This window comes from Canis lupus, chromosome 22, assembly GCF_048164855.1.
Source record: "Canis lupus baileyi chromosome 22, mCanLup2.hap1, whole genome shotgun sequence".
Classification (NCBI taxonomy): domain Eukaryota; kingdom Metazoa; phylum Chordata; class Mammalia; order Carnivora; family Canidae; genus Canis; species Canis lupus.
In genome coordinates this window covers 40,715,014-40,734,054 of record NC_132859.1, presented here as the reverse complement: position 1 = coordinate 40,734,054, position 19,041 = coordinate 40,715,014, and the positions used below count along the sequence as shown (strand labels likewise).

General features: G+C 41.0%; 2 protein-coding genes across 16 annotated transcripts in view; one reads left to right on the top strand and one right to left on the bottom strand.

Annotated features, from left to right (window-relative positions):
• Nucleotides 1–5,191: 5,191 nt before the first annotated feature.
• Nucleotides 5,192–15,426, bottom strand: HIGD1A (HIG1 hypoxia inducible domain family member 1A). 9 transcript variants are annotated; one of them, XR_012015084.1, is made up of 6 exons: nt 14,225–14,336; nt 11,210–11,300; nt 7,832–7,946; nt 7,085–7,219; nt 6,090–6,189; nt 5,192–5,992 (listed from the first exon to the last, which is right to left on the bottom strand). XR_012015084.1 is itself a non-coding variant. In XM_072793180.1 (5 exons), exons 3-5 carry the CDS (start codon nt 7,926–7,928, stop codon nt 6,140–6,142), a joined length of 282 nt encoding a protein of 93 aa, XP_072649281.1. In that variant the 5' UTR covers nt 7,929–7,946; nt 11,210–11,300; nt 14,270–14,340; the 3' UTR covers nt 5,192–6,139. The 9 variants fall into 9 exon arrangements, 5 of the variants coding, with proteins under 5 accessions (XP_072649281.1, XP_072649280.1, XP_072649279.1 ...); XR_012015083.1 differs by lacking the exon at nt 11,210–11,300 and having other exon boundaries at nt 14,270–14,423; XR_012015082.1 differs by lacking the exon at nt 11,210–11,300 and having other exon boundaries at nt 14,225–14,376.
• Nucleotides 14,480–19,041, top strand: part of ACKR2 (atypical chemokine receptor 2) — a 62,838-nt gene continuing 58,276 nt past the window's right edge. For 6 of the 7 annotated variants that reach the window (XM_072793172.1, XM_072793175.1, XM_072793174.1 and 3 more), the window contains exon 1: nt 14,484–14,608. The gene's annotated coding sequence lies outside the window, so the exon portion shown is untranslated. Of the gene's footprint in view, nt 14,609–19,041 lie in introns of all 7 variants that reach the window. The other variant, XM_072793168.1, reaches the window with a different exon arrangement.

Sequence of the window (19,041 nt, the reverse complement as noted above, 5' to 3'; positions counted from 1 at the left end):
ACTCAAGTGTCTATCAAGAGAAGAATGGATAAACAAAATGTGCTTTATCCACACAGTGGAATTATTATTCGGCCATAAAAAGGAAGGAGATTCTGACCCATGCTACATGCAATATGGATGTACCTTGAAAACATTATGCTAAAGTGAAAATGGCCACACATAAAAGGACAAATATTGTCTAATTTCACTTACATCAGGTACCTAGAAGAGGCGAATTTGTAGAAAGTAGAAGAGAGGTGGTCAGGGGAAGAGGGAAATGGATTAGAGAGTATTAAGTTTCTCTTTGGGATGATGACAAAGTTCTGGAGGCAGATGGTGGTAACTGTTAAGTGTACTTAGTACCACTGAATTGTTAATGTATGTTTTATAATAAAATTTTAAAAATCCGTTGCAGATTTGTGTGGACCTAACTGCTCTTTTTTCTAATCCCTAAATTAGGTTCTTCCCATGGCTCCAACTTTAAATTAGGACTTTTATGTATGCCTATTTACTTTTTAAATTATCATAAGGTCACCAAATAGGTTTTCCCACACTGAAATTATATGCTCTCCCACAAATAAATAAATATAACACAAGCAGTGATCCTACTCTTACTACTATGAGAAAGTTGAATAGAATAAATGATCAGAAGAGTATCTGGGTTTTAACTCTGACATAAGTTACAAACCTCAACTTTCTTCCTAAAATAATAGTACTCTTATTACCATGATAATCAAATCATGAAAGTGCTTTGTAAACTGTGAAATACTCTTTAGGTGTACTATCACATATTTAGCTGTTTTGCCTCACAATGGAAGTAAGCTTTGCTGCAGCTTAAAACTAAGGCTTCATTTGGCTCTACACATTTCAGACCTCTCCACTTAATGGATTTTGTTTTTTTAGGTCCAAAATCTGATTTGGTCATTATACTATAAATGTCTCTCGGGGCTAGTCTTGACAGCAGTCATGCTATTAAGTGATTGACATGTAAACCAGAACACTAAGCCACTAGTTTACATTAGGGAATACCCAGAGTCCCTCCCTTCCTAGAATCAGACACCCACCAAGCCAAAAGAGTCACCAGAAAGATATTGAGCATGGACTTAGAGCAAACAGAGGGAAACTGCCTTGAGATATTTTTGACCTAATATTAAGTCTTATAAAAATATTTCTCATCACAATCAGGAGTCCCTCTCTTCCCCCACCCCCAGTAAAAAATCACTCATTTTCTCTAGGTGCAAGATCCTTCTTGCTGAAAGGTGCTGAATATACCGTCAGTTCTGCCTCTTCAACTCACCATGGACTTGGGCTTTGTTTGTTGCCTATCAGCCTCTCATACACTCCTCCCAGTACATTGTGTTTAGCCTAACACCATTTTGGCTACAATCCTTATTTTATCCGTGGGCCTCTTTCATCTAAGATGTGTTTGTACATATGGTGATCTCACTCATCATACGTTGATTTTTATTAGAAAACTCAACGTTCTGCTAAGATTCACTAGTCCTCAGTGCCAAAGACCTCTCTGGAGAATGAGACCTACCCTGGCTCTCCTCCGAGCCTTCAGCACAATTGACTGTAATAATATATTTTACCCCAAATTTCTCACTCTTAGCTTCTATTATGGTCTTTCAAAAACACTTGGATGAATCACCTGGTCTCAGTAATTATTGGTTTCTCCCTGTTGACTAGGTCCCTAATGCCTCGTGTACTAGTTTTTGATTTACCTCCCTCACAGTAAAGGCTATGACTGTGAGAGAATTTTTTCATCTTTCTTCTCATAAAGGCCAAAGCAAATACTGAGAATTTGCATAAATGAAGAAATCTGAGGACAAAGCAGCTATGGTATATTGGAAAAAAACATGGGACTTGGGACCTGAATGGGGAATGAATATATGTATGTGTGTGGTGGAAGGTGGAAGTGAAGGTAAGAACAAGTATTTCTTGAACAGTTATTACATTATGTACCTGCCTTCCCTTCCATCATGAAGTCTCCCCGTGTGATCAAGGCTCTAGGTTTGTGCTCTGCCACTTTTTCAATTGTACAGCCTTGAGTAAATTATAGATATCCTTGTTGATCAAGTCAGGGTAATACATACCTCAGCATTTCTGTGAAGAACTACATACTCTTAAATACCGTGAAGAGAGTATTTAAGCATTTACTATACAGCAAAGCAGTGTACCAAAGTATTATCATAATGGATCATACATTTCCAACTCATTATAGGAAGATGTGAGAAAAGGGAAAGTTCACTGTGGCCTATAAGAGTTCAGAGAAGCTTTACCAGAAGTAGAATTTGGGGTATGTCTTTACAGCGTGCACTTGACTTGTCTGGGAATGGGGAAAGGGAATATTCAGGAAACCAGTGCAGCATAAGCAAAGGTGTTGGAGGCAGTGGTGAGTACAGGTTTTTGGCATCGCTATACTAGGTCACAGAATAGATCAAAGGCCTATGTTTAAAGTGGTAGCAACAGATGGAAAAAGACTAATCTGAAAGACTCTGTTTATGAAAAACTGGCCAGACTGGGTTAAGTGGTTCAACAGTGATAATAATAGAGGAGGAAGGGAAGACATTTCTAAGAGTCTGAGGCCAGAGCATGACAGAAGGAAATGGAGGGTGTTACTGACAGAGATGGGTGAACCTGGAAGGGGCACCAGTGGGGAAGACAGTAAGTACAGTCATGTGTGGGCTGAGTTTAGTTAACAGGTATGAAAGGCCTCTAGCTGTCACTCTAGCTGAAAGGCAGATGGCATTTCCTCCTCACATTATAAAATTTTAGTCTGTGCCACTTCAGTTTACACTGGGGACAAGAAAAAAACCAAATGCCATTATAAGAAGCTCAGAATACAGGGATCCCTGGGTGGCTCAGCGGTTTCGTGCCTGCCTTTGGCCCAGGGTGCGATCCTGGAGTCCAGGGATCCAGTCCCGCGTCGGGTTCCTGGCATGGAGCCTGCTTCTCCTTCTGCCTGTGTCTCTGCCTCTCTCTATGTCTATCATAAATAAATAAAAATAAATCTTTAAAAAAAGATTGTTGGTGTTAAAAACCAGGTAATCTCTGATAGGTTGTATGTCTAGCCAGGTGGGACATAAATTAAAAAAAAAAAAAAAAAAAAAGAAGCAGCTCAGAATACTAGAGAGGACCTGTTGCTGGGTTCCTCTGAGGGAACTGACCTCCAACCTAGAACCATTTATCACTGCTGAATTCAGGAATAATTTTCTAACTTTTCCCTTGCTTAAAGCAAATTCTTTATTTCAAACAGGATCAAGTATATAATAACTGGCCATTTTATTTGACACAGGAGAGCTTTAAAATCCTTATATTCATTAAGCTTTGTTCTAGCCTAGTAAGTATGTTACAATGGGCTGTCGATTTACATGGAGACAGAGCCTAAATTTCAAGTTCCTGAAACTCTCTGAGTAGCATTTCCTTATCTGTGAGGGAAGAGGCTTGCCCTACCTGACCCATCCTCTCCAAAATCCTGACAGAGAAACTGTACTTTGAAGATTTCGGTTCCAACTCTTACCACCAGATGTCACCATTGCTACTTAGAAAAAGGTAACTTAAAAAAAAAAAAAAAAAAAAAAGAAAAAGGTAACTTGAGAGACAGCAGAATCATGAATAAACAAAAAACCTCTACTTATTCCAATTAATTAAATATTTATTGAACACTTAAATTGCCCAGACCACTAATAACAGGTGCTTTGGATGAAAAAGACTACCATGCCCTCAAAGAGATTAAAGGAGACATGGAAGCAATCATACATCAATGCCCTTAAAACATACAACATAAAGCCAAGAAATCAAATGCTCAGTGAAAAATCAACATACCATCTCCTTAAGGTACAACATCACTTCCAGGAATACTTTCTCTGACTACAACCCTGGGGTTAGGTCCCCCAGCTGGAAGTTACTGGTGCAACCTATGCCTAGTATTCATCATGCTTTTTGTAATCACTTAATGGCAGCCTACCTTGCTAGACTGTCATTTGTGAGGGCAGGGCCCATGCATCCACCCTGTTGTTTTCCCAAGCTTACCACAGTACTAAGGGTAGTAGCAGTCATTTGCTGAATTTACTTATGCATCAGGTGCTATGCTAGACTCCTTATAGTCACCACTGCATTTAATCTTCCCAATGACCCTAGGCCACTGATACTGTGGATCTTACAGATGAGGGACCCATGGCTACCTGGCTAGGAGGTGGCAGAACCATGAACCCAGAACTGATTCAGTAACATGTACTATCACATCAACCTGAGCCACTTTTAAGAACTTCCATTATTTGATGCCAACCTGTTTATCCAGCTAACTTACCACTCTTTTCCTTGGATAAGCAACCCCACCCTTAATTACATAACGCTCACTACCCTTTCAACACTTCACTCCTGTTTGCCCTGTCCTCTGGCATTGGCCAAGATCAACTTCTTTCAAATGATTAGTTTAATAAAATCAATAAGGTACTCATCTATTAGAACAATTTTCTGAAATTTGTTCCCAAATTTGTTCTTCTACAGAAGGTTTATCCTTCATGAAACAATGGTTAGAACTGCCTACCAAGACCTCCTATGAGGGCTATTAGAACCTGAGAAAATAGTTCCTAGTAACAGCTTTTACTTTTAAAGCACTTTTCAGACTCATATAATGACCTATAAACTTTATAGGACTGTAGAAATTACCTAGCTCAAACTTCTCATTTTATAGCTAAGACTGAGAAAACTCTGATTTGATCCAAGGTTTAGTCAGGAGAGTCAAGACCATGCTGTAACCTCTTGCCTAATTGTATTAATGTATGAAAACTGCTGCCACTCTAGCATTAACTTCACAAAGGCCAACATTTCTAGTACCTGTTGGCATCTACCACTTGACTGCCCAGATTCCAGTACCAAACCTGCCACCCTTTCTAGCTCTGAGACCCTGGGTTAGAGATTTACACTGTTTATGCCTCAGTCTCCTCCTCTGCTAAATAAGGATCATAGTTCTTACCTCTTAGGATTGTTAGGAAATCTGACATTATAAATGAAAAGCACTTAGAACAGTGTGTGGCATACAGTAAATACTCAATAAACATTAACCATTGTTCCTACTTGATAAATATTCTTTCACCGTCATTCCTACTAAAAATACAAAACATTCTCTCTTTTCTTGGAACTTAATCCTTGTGTTACACTTTGAGGAATGATTTATTTTTTCCAAACTGAAATAAATACAAGGCAATTGATGTGTTCACTTACTTTACTAACACTACATTTACCATGTTATCACCATGGAATGTAAATTCAGGTTAGACGAGAAAATTTCACGTATAATAAAGCATTCTGGAGTACGCCAAAGTTTGTGTATAAATGTCTGACCGAACCACCTTGCTGATAAATCATTAATCACTTCAAATATAGGTAATTTGTTAACATTTATGATTCTTACAGAGAAAATAAACAAACTTCAAACATTTAAAAAGTATTTTTCATTTACCTTTGCATTAGTACTTAAAATACACATTTCTATTTCAAGATGACATTTAAAAATTCTAATACAACAGCAGCATAAATATAACTGCAATTACAAAAAAAGCTAAACTGGGATCCACAGTTAAGTTATTCTCATGTTTACAAGTATGATTCTGAAATAAATACTACTTCTAAGCAGCTGTTATCGGCTTTTTGGGTTTGGTTTAAATACACATATTTTCAGTTGTGGGGAAGCTTATATTCTTTGCACTGTTCTGAAAGGATTAAGAGCCCTAAAAACTGAAGTACTCAGTCTGCAAAACAGGCAGAAAAAAGTTAAATAGGATTCCTATATGACATCAAAAGCATGTGATATTCTGCAGCAATTGGGAGTACTTCAGAATTGGCAAACTGTCCTCTTTACAACTAATTTTAACAGAAGAGTTTAAGAAGGAGCATATTTTATCACTACATTTAAAAGTGACATGTTTCTTTTGTGCTAATTTGACTCCCGTGAATGACCTAGCTAGTTAATTGGTCACAAGTAATTTGGTTACCAGGCAAATCAAACCTGCAAGAAAAAAAGCCAATATTTAAATTACCATATTATTGTCTGACCCATTCAAATGATTTATTTTCAACATAAACAAAAACTCACTATGAGATACCTAACTAAAAAGCAAGCACCACCAACAAAACCGAGACAGCTTCTCTTCTTCTAAGGTTTAGGCTTTGCCCAGAATTCCTTATACATGGAATAGCCCATACCTAAAGGAAAAAGAAATATTAGTTAAGCATTTAAATATTTCCCACAATATTAAGGAGATTAAAAACAGTTCATAAGACAGTTAAAAGTAGCATCTTACTAACATGCAATATTTACAAGGTGAAGATGACCCAAGGCTGCTTATTCTTGCCTTCTTAAACTATTCAAGTTTCTGAAATTCTTTTTATATGGGTTCCTAACTAGCTCAAGGCTAGTATGACTAGTTCAGACTACTGAAATATTTGTTTTAAAGAACAATCAGTACTTACATTACGACTTTAAAAGGAGTCACTCTTGACTTTATTTGGTATTATTTGATATCACACAGCAACGAAATATAAAGCCAATAAAAGAATGTAATACCTACATTAAAAAAATCTTTTCAGGGGTGCCTGCATAGCTCAGTTGGTTAAACATCTGACTCTTGATTTTGGCTGTCATGATCTCAGGGCTGTGAGATCAAGCCCCATGTTGGGCTCCACACTGAGCATGGAGGCTGCTTAAGATTCTCTCTCCCTCTCTCCCTGTCCCACCCCTTTGGGTTCTTTAAAACCCAAACTCTCCCACTTTCAAAAATTCAGTAAAACAGCAACCAACCATATGTCTCCCAGATAATGAATCTTACTACCAACCCTATTTACATAACTGGACTCCAGTGAAATTATAAACTCTGTAATGAACAGAATTGCCTTTTCTTTCTTTAAAACTAGTAGGATGTATCACAGACTAAAACTATGTCACTATTTGAACTATTTTATTAATGCAATTTTTATGTGAGAATAAATATGTGACATTACAAACTACTTCAAAGTCAGCTAAAAGAATCTACTTTGTTTTATTTACAAAGAAATCTATTAATGGGAATTACAAACTTGAAAGTTTCCTGCAAAAACCTACCAAGAGTCATTGCTCCCACAACAAAGCCTTGGGCTGCCACACGCATGTGGATCAGGTGAACAGACATTTTAGTATTTCCCCTGCTCTTTAATTTATATAATCCATATGCGACGATTGCTGCAAACCCCGCCATTCCTGTAAAACAAATCGTCACATATGTCATATGCATGGGGTCGGAGAACCAAAATGACTTTACAATCAATGTACTTTCTACTATTTTTATGAGGATGTTTTATAAGACTATTAATCAACTAACATACAAATTGAGTCTTTAGTTTTCTCCCTCAAAACCAAAAAACCATAATCGGCAGCAAACAGTAGCAGATTCGGAACGTTAAGATCATCTTCAAAATGTGGGCTGTGGGGCCTGTAGGTGCTTTAAGAGTGCCAAAGGAATGCTTCCTCTAAGTCCTACTTCCTTCCCTGAAGGGAATCAGTTAATATAGCACAGACTGTAATAAACCCTGTGAGTGTAAGCTTTTTTTGAGTCTTTTGAGTCCTTCTAGCAAATCATTGAGACTGAGGGTAGTTGAGATCACACACATTTAATGAAATAAGAGTCAATAAAAGAAGGCTGCACACAGAAATTTGTAAAAAGAGGTATATCTAGCCAATCTCAGATATTTCAAGAATATATGAAGACAATGAAACAAATGCTTTCAGGATGCAGCTGATGAACAAGTTGACCACACTTCCCCTGTATTAAAACTTACAACAGACTCATTAGAATATTAAAGTCAAACTTACCGATGGGAACAAATGGTGCCTCTCTAGCTTTTCGGATAAGTTTAGATCCCTGATCTTCATCATATGAAGAAAGAGAAACATCTGTGCCAGTTGACATTGTGACTGAAGAATCCTCCTGAAAGAGAATTTCCAGGAGGTTCTGCTGTTAGAAACATCTAGAACACTAAATAGCTGGATGTAATTATTTTTTTTTAGATTTTTTATTATTTATTTAAATACACAGAGAGGAGAGAGAGAGAGAGAGGCAGAGACACAGGCAGAGGGAGAAGCAGACTCCATGCAGGGAGCCTGATGTGGGACTTGATCCTGGGTCTCCAGGATCACACCCTGAGGGGCTGAAGGCGGCGCTAAACCGCTGAGCCACCTGGGCTGCCCAGCTGGATGTAATTAAAACATTCTGGTTTCCACATAAAAATCTGGTAGGTTATCCTTGAAGTTTAAAAAGAATTTTTTAGAAACTAAATGTATTTTTAACGCTCAGCTACCTTTAGGAAGAGTTGTATTTATCCCTATTGTTTTGATGTTTATCCCATACAACCAATTCCTATTTGTTTATGTTTAAGTAGGCTTCACACCCAGCATGGACCCCAGTGTGGGGCTTGAACTCACAATCCTGAGATCAAGATCTGAGCTGACATCAAGAGTCATATGCTTAATAGAGTGAGCTACTGGGGGAACCCCAATCAATTCCTTTTTAACACCACATCACTGATAACAGGGAAAGTTTTTTTTTTTTTTAATTGAAATAACTTTTGTCAATTAAAATAGTAACCATTGATTTTCTGGCTATTTTCACCCTAAATTCAACTTAACATCTTCACTCAAACCAAACCAATAAATATTCCTTACTGTCTCTTCAAACCATGCTGAATATCCTAAATGCCTCTAAGTGTAGTTTTTATTGGTTACAACTGAGACTGACTCCAACATGGCATCTGGCTTCCATTCTCACCTCTGATATGGTGCCTAACCTATTACACTAATCTCTATTATTAATGGTGGTTGTTTTGGGGAAAAGATTATAGCCTTTCTAAACAACCAAAACTTCTACTGAGTTCATTATTTACTTCTTCTCTCTCTCTTTTTTTTAAAGATTTTATTTATTCATAGACACAGAGAGAGAGGCAGAGACACAGACAGAGAGAGAAGCAGGCTCCATGCAGGGAGCCTGATGTGGGACTCGATCCCGGGTCTCCAGGATCACACCCCAGGCTGCAGGTGGCGCCAAACTGCTGCGCCACCGGGGCTGCCCTCATTATTTACTTCTTTTAAGGACAAAGCTTTTATATTAAATACTATTGCTAGAAACGCCTCTTTTTAAGTATAATTTATATTCAATTGAACATAATATAGCCTTTTAATTTTTTTTACTTAGGGTTACTATTTTTAACATCACTGCAGAGAAAGAAAGAAAGAAAGAAAGAAAGAAAGAAAGAAAGAAGAAAGAAAGAAAGAAAGAAAGGAAAGAAAGAAAGAAAAAAGAAAAGAAAGAAAGAAAAGAAAGAAAGAAAGAAAGAAAAGAAAGAAAGAAAGAAAAGAAAAGAAAAAAAAGAAAAGAAAAGAAAAGAAAAGAAAAGAAAAGAAAAGAAAAGAAAACGACCCTAAGGGTCTTCTCAATGAATGAATACCTCCTAAATTTCAGCTCTCCTTTCCTTTACATACCCTGTATTCCCTGGGCCTCCCTCTTGAAATTCTCTACCTTCTTTTATATTACTCCTTTAAGCAGTACCAAAAAAAGGCAAGATATTAGCCTGATCATTATATGGATAAGGGGGCCGGAAAAAAAAAAAAAAAGATTCATTTCCATGACCACAGAGACCAAAAAAGGCTCCATTCTCCTTTTACATAGGAAGCTATTTAATAGGTGTCTCATAATAACGAGAAGACAAATTCAGTTTCAACCTTGGTCACAATAAATATGTATATACTTCCTTCTTCACTGAGCTGATTTAAACTGCCTGTAAACGTTACCCACAGATAAAAGGGAGTCAAGCATAGTATGTTAAGTATACAAGTCTGATTAGTGTCAGTTACAATAAACTCAAAAGTCAACTGCCCATCCCACTACCCACATAACATCCTACCTTCACTTCTGGGTTTTTCATGTACATCATGAATCATACTCCCTTCAATAAAAACTCTCATTCAACACTTTGCTATTCCAGGGTTTTAAGTAGAGGTAGGACCCTCAAAGAAAATCCAACTTTAAGGGAGGCATAGTGCTTAGTCTGAAAAGTGAAATCATCCTTCCAAGCCCCCATCCCTATTGGGAAGAATACCACTGATCTGAAAAGGAAACCTTATACCAGGGGAGTTGTACAGCATCACACATCTAAAGTAAGAGGAAACTCTTTTTTTTTTTTTTTTTTTTTAAAGTAAGAGGAAACTCTAACTAGAACTAGCCTTTCTCTTTTTTTAAAAAATATTTATTTATTTATTATTTATGATAGACATAGAGAGAGAGGCAGAGACACAGGAGGAGGGAGAAGCAGGCTCCATGCCGGGAGCCCGACGCGGGACTCGATCCCGGGACTCCAGGATCGCGCCCTGGGCCAAAGGCAGGCGCCAAACCACTGAGCCACCCAGGGATCCCCTCTCTTTTTTAGTACTGATACCTGCTAACTGACTAAAGCCCTACTTGCTGAGCTTTTATCATATATAAGGGTTAGCAAGTTCTAGGTTTAAAACACTATGTATGTGAGGAGTTAGAACAAAAAAACCACTGAAATAATTAATGTGATGTTAAACATTAGATATATTTTTTTAAAGGGACAGGATAGAGTATGATTACTTGCAAGAGCATAACAGAGAATGAGGAACTGAATTCAGAGTGTGGTTCTTTTAGCTAAAGTACGTTTGGGAACTTTCACAAAGAAATATTTAAGACTGGCCCTCAAGAAAGAAGAGATTGGACTAGATGGAGAGATTAAACATTATATTTTAGGCTAGTGTATGCTTATTTGTTGCTTTCAAAACTAACCATTAGTTTCCGAAGGTCATAACAATTTATAACAACTCCTCCTTCCACCTTTCTTGCCAATGAACCCCACAATCAAATCATATTAAATTTCTTAAAAATGGGGGATCCCCGGGTGGCTCAGCCTTCGGCCCAGGGTGTGGTCCTGGAGACCTGGGATAGAGTCCCACATCAAGCTCCTGCATGGAGCCTGCTTCTCTCTCTGCCTCTCTCTGTGTCTGTCATGAATAAATAAATAAAATCTTAAAAAATAATAATAATAAAGTTCTAAAAAAAGGTTCTCTATACTCCAGTGCCTCTGCACAATCTGATTTCTCTGCCTAACACTGTTGCTCCCTTTTCTTCATCTCCTTCAGATATTCTTTTTCCTAGCTAACTCCTCCCATTTTTCAGGTTCTTACCTTAACTGACTTCCACTCGAAGTCTCCCTGGACTTTCTAAGTTTATGATCATTGCTTTGACTATGCAGTCCTATAGGATCCCATGCTTTCCCTAAAAAAAAAAAAAACTCTTATAAAACTTGCTTAACTGTTTCTCTTGCTAGAATCCTTGAAGCAAGCAGGCTATACCTGCCCTGCTTGTATCTATCTCCACTACCTGCCATGATGCTTTGCATGTAGTAAGCATACCACAGAATATTTGAATAAATTTAAAAATAATATATTTCAACAATTAAAATTATTCTCAGTTAATTCATTTAGTAAGATTTAGTGAAAACAGTAACAAGTATGCACATTTGTAGAGTTTAAGTGTTCAGTAAGAAAAATGCCAAACTAGATGTCCCTAAGTGCTTATTTAATTCTAATTCATAAAGGAAGAAATGATAACTTGAGCAGGTCTTGGTTCCTTGCAACCACAAGAGACAAAACTATTATATAACATAATCCACTTTTAAAAACTAGCACCTTTTGTAGATATATGCATTCTTTCTTCCTTTGCTTAATTATTCTTAAACTAAGAAGTTATTTGGGAATTATCTGGATCAGTATAACTGTTCAACAGGTCAACAGAATTTTTTTCCCTCCCTCCTGCAGGAAGGTGGGGATGGCAGTCTCTCTCCTATATATAAAAGAAAATCCACTCATCTCCATTCCTCACCTATGATACAGACTGAAGTTTGTACGGGTAGGATATTTGATCTGGTTTTCTGATCAGAGTAAGAATAAGGGTGTGGGGAAACCATGTGGTCATTATTTGCTTTCAGTGATTAATGATAACCTGTCTCTGATTGAGACCATCTTATAGCACATTTGAAGATAAAATTAATAAAGAGGAATATAAAAAGTCCAACATACACCATAGATTACACTAGACTTCAAGTTTTATTTTTATACCATCTCATGAATTCTAATATACCATATATTCCTAACACTCCTGGCACGTAAGATTTGGTAATTCTCTAATTACCAGCTGAAAGTTTCCCAAGTATTTATGATTTACAGCCAGACCAGTTGAAAATGGCTAACTTTTAAAGTAACAGGATCAATAACTATGAATCATATAATTTGAGAGTAACAACCCAGATGATTAATCCATGCCAACAGCCTAATTTTACAGATGGAAAAAGGGTTTTGAAGGGTTATATGAACTGCTCAACCGGAGAGGGGAGGATTAGAACTCAGATCTCGGGATCCCTGGGTGGCGCAGCGGTTTGGCGCCTGCCTTTGGCCCAGGGCGTGATCCTGGAGACCGGGGATCGAATCCCACATCGGGCTCCCGGTGCATGGAGCCTGCTTCTCCCTCTGCCTGTGTCTCTGTGCCTCTCTCTCTCTGTGACTATCATAAATAAATAAAAATTAAAAAAAAAAAAAAAGAACTCAGATCTCCCCAAACAGTCCAGAGTTCTTTTGACAATATATTGCCAAGCATCAATCTTATAATGCTGGTAAAATATTTGATCTGAGAAATATTAAAATCTATTCCTTAACAGGAATTTTTTTCTGCATTTTTTTTCTTCGAATTGTAAAAAAAAGATGCAAATCATTCCTAAAATTAAATGAAACTTTCTTCTCCAGTGACTTAACTCATCCACCAATTTCAACTGTGCTTTGAATAGATCTTTTTTCACTAGCACCACTTCCAGATTTTCCTTTAATTTTCTCATCCACCCATAGCAATTGACCCAGATCTCTGTCAAAAAGTTGAACAGGTACAAAAAGGGGCACCAACGACCGGGTGATATTCAAAGCCAGTTTGAAAATACTAATTATTCTCTAAACTTAGTAAGATACCACTGCAGACCTTTCCAAACGCATGGGAACCTAGAAATGACATCAGCGAAGATGAGCTGCCCAGCTTGAGGTGCTGTAACAGACTGACTGAAGGATCTTCACACCCTGTCATTTTGGTCACAGGAACAAGGGCTTCAAGCTTTGATTTTCCATCAGTTACCTGTCAGCTGGTTTAAAAGGACTAAAAGGCCTCAGTCTGGAGATTCCGATTCAGAGGGTCTCGGGCAGGGCCCGAGGAATCTGTATTTTATTTAAGAAGCCCCCTTCAACTGACTCTGGGACACAAGGAAGTTAAGAGATTCCCCGATACAGAGTATTCAAATACATGTGTCATGCTGGGGCCTGGTGCCACTTCAATTGTCTGGACTTTTCAATCCAAACCGGTTAAACTCGAAAGCGCCTGGGTACTTCTGGAAGCCTGAGTCGTGAGGTGGCGATGACCCCCGAGCCGGAACTAGCTGCTGCCCACACTCGTGATGAGCGTGAAAAGCGAGTAGCACTGTCGAAATTATTTCAGCTGCTCCCAAATTCTAGACCCGCGCTTTGCTTTCTAACCCTCACCGGCGGGTCTAGCTTTCAGGAAGAAATGTAAATCCCGTCACGGTTGCCCTACACAGGGCCCGAGGCCTTCTTACCTTCCCAGGGTAGGAGGGGGTCGACCAGGGTGGGAGGAACCACGGGGTCGTGGGGAAGTTACAAGGCCGTGCGGTTTCCGCCCTCAGCCTTTCGAGCCTCTTGCCCTCTCTGCTCCTGTGACCTTGTCGGGACTCCACCGCCGGAGCGCTCGGCCCCCCCCGCCCATCCTTCCTCACCCACCGCGCGGGCCCGCTCTCCGGGAGGCTCCCTGCTCCGGGGCTCCCGGTACTTGCCGCGCGACCTGCTGCCCGAGGTCGGCCCCAACCCCGTTCGCGGGTCTTCCCTCTCCTCGGCCACGACTCATCCACGAGCCTTTGCTTCATCCCCTCAGCCGACAGGCCGTTAGGCCTGGTCTCTGGACCGCCCCCACTCCCCCCCCCCCCCCATCCGGCAACTTTCCCTCATCCTCGAGGTCGGGCCGAGACCGCCAAGCCCACCTCGCCCCCCTTCAACTCGGGCATCGCTCCCCTCCTCCCAGTCCCGCGGCCCCCACCACTCCCAAGGCCCTCTCGGCCCAACCAAGCGCGGCCGCACTTCTTCCCGCCTCACCGTCGGGCGTCCTCGGCTCCCAAGGCTCCCTCACGCTTCACTCACCAAAGACGACGCTCGGCCCACACTCCAACCGGCTTCTGGCTCTCACCCACGCCCGCAGTGCAGCCGGCTTCTCCTCGTCCCGCCCACACCCGGCACCAGCCAATCACAGGCCAGCGAGTGGCTGGCGGGGGTCCCGGGGGGTGCGTGCGTGTGCGCGGTGGGTGGGGCGGGTCCGGGATTGACTGGAGCGACGCACGCTGCCGGCTTCTCCTCGTCCCGCCCACACCCGGCACCAGCCAGTCACGGGCCAGCGAGCGGCTGGCGAGGGTCCCTGTGCGTGAGTGCGTGTGCGCGGTGGTGGCTCCGGCTTCCCGGCCCTCGCGTGGTGATGGCGTCACGGTGAGGGTTCATCGGCCGCGGTTCTGCGGCGCCCCTGGCTCCTAGCCCGGCGGAACCTCAGATTTCTCTCGCCCTTTCTCCCTCGTGCAGCGACGGCGAGCACCGTGAACGTTGTGTTCCGAGCGCGGGTGGGGCGGGGCGGGGCGGGCCCTGAGGGGTTTCGGCCGCCGCCAGTCCTAGGGAGGCTCGGGGGAGGGCGTTTCTGCGTTCAGGGGCGGCGGCGGCGGGGCGGCGGAGCGCTGGTTCCGTTCCGCGACCCTGGTGGCTCTGTGCTGCCCCGAAGGTGTGCGGTCGGGCCTCTCGTGGAAACTTCCTTGGCGCTTAACCTGTGGTGGGGGCAGCCATTGGTTGCAAGCAGGGGTCGCTGGAGCGGTGACCTCGCCCAGAATGGGGGAGGTTTCTCTGAGGGAACAAGTGTCAGCGGCCCCTGGTGACGGGGAACTTCCGGGGACAGAGCCTTTAGCTTGTTCGTCTGATAGCGTCTGGCGAATTGGTGCAAAGCATCGACGACTGTGCCATAGGGAACAGGTCTAAGTTAGAATCCCTTAATAGAACCGCGGAATGCGGCTGATTGCCAGTGCTGTGTCACACAGGTAGGAACTGAGTGCCCTGGGCCCCGGATTTTCAAAATCTTCTGTCACATAATTGACTTAAGACACATGTAGGAAACATTCATGCTGTGGCTGATGAATTAAAAACTCCATACCTTTATTATATTTGTGCTTTTCAGCTGCTTGAAGAAGGCACCTATTTTTTCGGTTCATTGCCAGTGATGTTACATGAAGAAAAGCATAACGGATGCAGTAATTGGAGGGCTGCAAAAATAAGGAGGGATAATCAGGGACTTATTTAAGATAATAAGACGACACAAGAGCCTAAGAGACCTGAATAGGAAGGCAAGTCATTAACTCCTGTGATTCTGGAAATACAAAGGCTAACAGCCGCAGTGAGCAGTGGGCGTATTCGTTCCTGAAGGGGGTTTGTATACATCAAAATAATGTTAGATAATTTGATTTCCAGAGAATGAGATTCGAGATCAGGGAAACTTGAGTGTTGTTAGCCCCAGGCTGGCCACCTCGTTGTCATGACGAGGGCTTCTTTCTCAAAGCCCACTAAGATGGGGGTAACGGTGGTGCTGGTTAATGAGGAATGCACGTAGTGTTTAGCGTGATGCCTGCGGTGAAAAGTGTGAACTTTTGCTTTAAAAACTCCTGTGAAGGGATCCCTGGGTGGCGCAGCGGTTTGGCGCCTGCCTTTGGCCCAGGGCGCGATCCCGGAGACCCGGGATCGAATCCCACATCGGGTTCCCGGTGCATGGAGCCTGCTTCTCCCTCTGCCTGTGTCTCTGCCTCTCTCTCTCTGTGTGTGTGTGACTATCATAAAAAAAAAAAAAAAAAAAACTCCTGTGAAAAAAAGAAAAAAAAAAAAACTCCTGTGCTTTATAATTGTGCTTCTGAATTGGCTTTCTGACATCGAAAGGGAATAAAAGGGAAAGGAGAGAAAATGAGTGAAAATATCAGAGAGGGTGACAGAACATGAGAGACACCTAACTCTGGGAAACGAACAAGGGGTAGTGGAAGGGGAGGTAGGCGGGCTGACGGGGTGACTGGGTGACGGGCACTGAGGGGGCACTTGACGGGATGAGCACTGGGTGTTATGCTATATGTTGGCAAATCGAACTCCAGTAAAAAAAAATTCCTGGGCTGTGAATTGTATGGGAGGAAGCAGACACTTCCTTATTTGTGTGAGAAATTATCTCTGTCTAATCGGTATGTAGAAACCAAGTTCTTGGTAAGTGATAAATATCTCAATCAGATAATGTAGGTTTTTTTTTATAGAAATTATTCTGCTGGGATCCCTGGGTGGCGCAGCGGTTTGGCGCCTGCCTTTGGCCCAGGGCGCGATCCTGGAGACCAGGGATCGAATCCCACGTCGGGCTCCCGGAGCATGGAGCCTGCTTCTCCCTCTGCCTGTGTCTCTGCCTCTCTCTCTCTCTCTCTGTGACTATCATAAATAAATAAAAAAAATTAAAAAAAAAAAAAGAAATTATTCTGCTATACTTGATTCCATATTGTGTTATAAGAAAACAACAGTGACTACAAACCATTACATCTTTCATAGCGCAGACATAATTGGTAACAAATGTACATCATGTACATTTCACTCTTACTTTGTCATTTAGAAGTATAATGCAGAAGATGTTAAAACATTATTTGGGTTCTCATGTATTAAATGAACCCACTTGTAGTTTATAAAAGGAAAGAGCACAAGAAGCATCTGCCTGTTTTGCTAATTTCCCCTCTCTTAGCCTTTGTAACTTCTCAGGTTGCACGTAGCAGTCTTCACATGACCTTATCTTCTATGAAAGAAATGGGCTTCTAAACTCAGATGTCTCCTTAGGCTGAGGCCCAGCTTAAAGCTACATTACCTTGTTTTCTGTTGTGTGTGTGTGTTTTTTTTAATATCTTTCTTAAAACTACTTTGTGATCTTTGTGAAATTTTGTCTAAACCAAATGTTAAACCTTTGGAGCAAATTGGTGATATCTGCAGATATTTTTAAAACTAGAGTTCGAAGTCCCCTCCAGCAATTACTGGACATGTATGTTGTGGTGGATACTGCACTGGATTCGGAAGCTAAAGACTTAGTTGCTTCTCTGAGGCGATTTTTAGGTAGAAAGAACAAGTATAGAAAAACGTGGAAGACAGTCTATGATAAGTGCTTTGAATATAGCTTCAGCTAGATCCCATAGTGAGTGAGCAGTTTCAGAGAGGACTTCTTGGGACTGGGGCTTGAGTGAGTGGCCTTTGAAGAATGACTAGCATGTAAATAAATTGAGAGACTATTCCAGAAAGAAGAAACAGTGGGCAGGGGGATAGCAGTAGGCTATGGGATTGTAGCTCTAGTATGGACAGTGAGTGGGGGAAAGGCAAAAACAGAACTGTGACAAAAGCAGACTCAGAATAATGGGAAATAGGTTGAAGCTACTTGGGGGAGGGTTTTTAATACTAATTGAATTTGCACAATATTCTATTAGGTGGCCCTTGAAGGTTTTGGAGCAGGATGTTGACAAGAACAATACATTTGAGGTAGTTTGTAGTGAAGTACAATGGATTAGAAAGTGAATAGCAGTATTACTCAGCCAGAAAATTAAAAACTACTCAGTATGTAGCTCGTATTATTTGTATTGAGTCCATATCCTTGGGTACAGAAGGCTGCTACGTCATCTCTCTACCTCCTTGACAAGGACCGCTGCTTTGAAGCAATAGTCCTTACAAAGCAGTTGCCAAGAAGAACTGTTGAGGCCCAGACCATCATAAAATTCCATGTTAGAGGACTGCCATGCAGGGCTACTCATAATATGCTATAGTTTTGTACCTTTTACATTTTGCAGAGTCATGGAATAGTACTTAAACTGTTTGTTTTAAGCAAAAACAAACTTCCCAGGCACATGAATAGATTGTTTTAAAGTTTTATTTAAAACTAGTCTGCAAGATAGAAGCTTTTAAGCAAGCAAAAGATTCTCCTGTGGCAAAAAAAAAAAAAAAGAAAGAAAGAAAGAAAGAAGGAAAGAAAGAAAGAAAGAAAAGAGAAAAGAAAGAAGAAAAGAAAAAAAGAAAAGAAAAGAAAAAAGAAAAGAAAGAAAAAATTGGGTCCCTCCCTGGACTGCTTATGTAAGTCTGTCAAAGTGTTTTATAAGTAATGTTATTTTCTTCCCCAGAAGAAGCAGCTGTTGATCCTATCAGACTACCATGTTCTTCTTGGGTGTGACAGTTTCTCTTTTTCACAACTTATATTTCAGAACATTAAATTTGAGGTACCTCATCCATCAGTAGTTCTAAAATGCAGTCTCAAAACTCTCCAGTAGGGGGAAAGTCACAGCCACCTTTTAAATCTTATGAGAGGCAGTATAATAGTATTTAAGACTGCAGACTCTGGAGTTTGCTTTACTGCTTACCAGGTCTGTGATATTGAACCAGTTACTTAATCATTCTGTGCCTCAGTTTCTTCATTCGTACAATAATAGGACCTACATAATAGGGCCCTTGGGAAGCTTTAAATGATATGTAAAGCCCCAACATTGCCTATATAGTAAGTGCTATATATATTATTATGACATTTCTGGCTTTGTTTATGTGTGTGTGAATTTCTGTCTGTTCTGCTTAGCTAAGCTATACACACAACTGATAGTTTCACTTGTGTGTATGTGTTTGCATTTTTAATTTTTATTATTATTATTTTTAAAAAGATTATTTATTTATTTATTCATGAGAGACTCAGAGACAGAGCCAGAGGGAGAAGCAGGCTCCATGCAGGGAGCCTGATGCGGGACTCGATCCTGGGACTCCAGGATCACGCCCTGGGTGGAAGGCAGGCGCTAAACTGCTGAGCCACCCAGGGGTCCCCAGTTTGCATTTTTTAAAGTCTTTTGGTT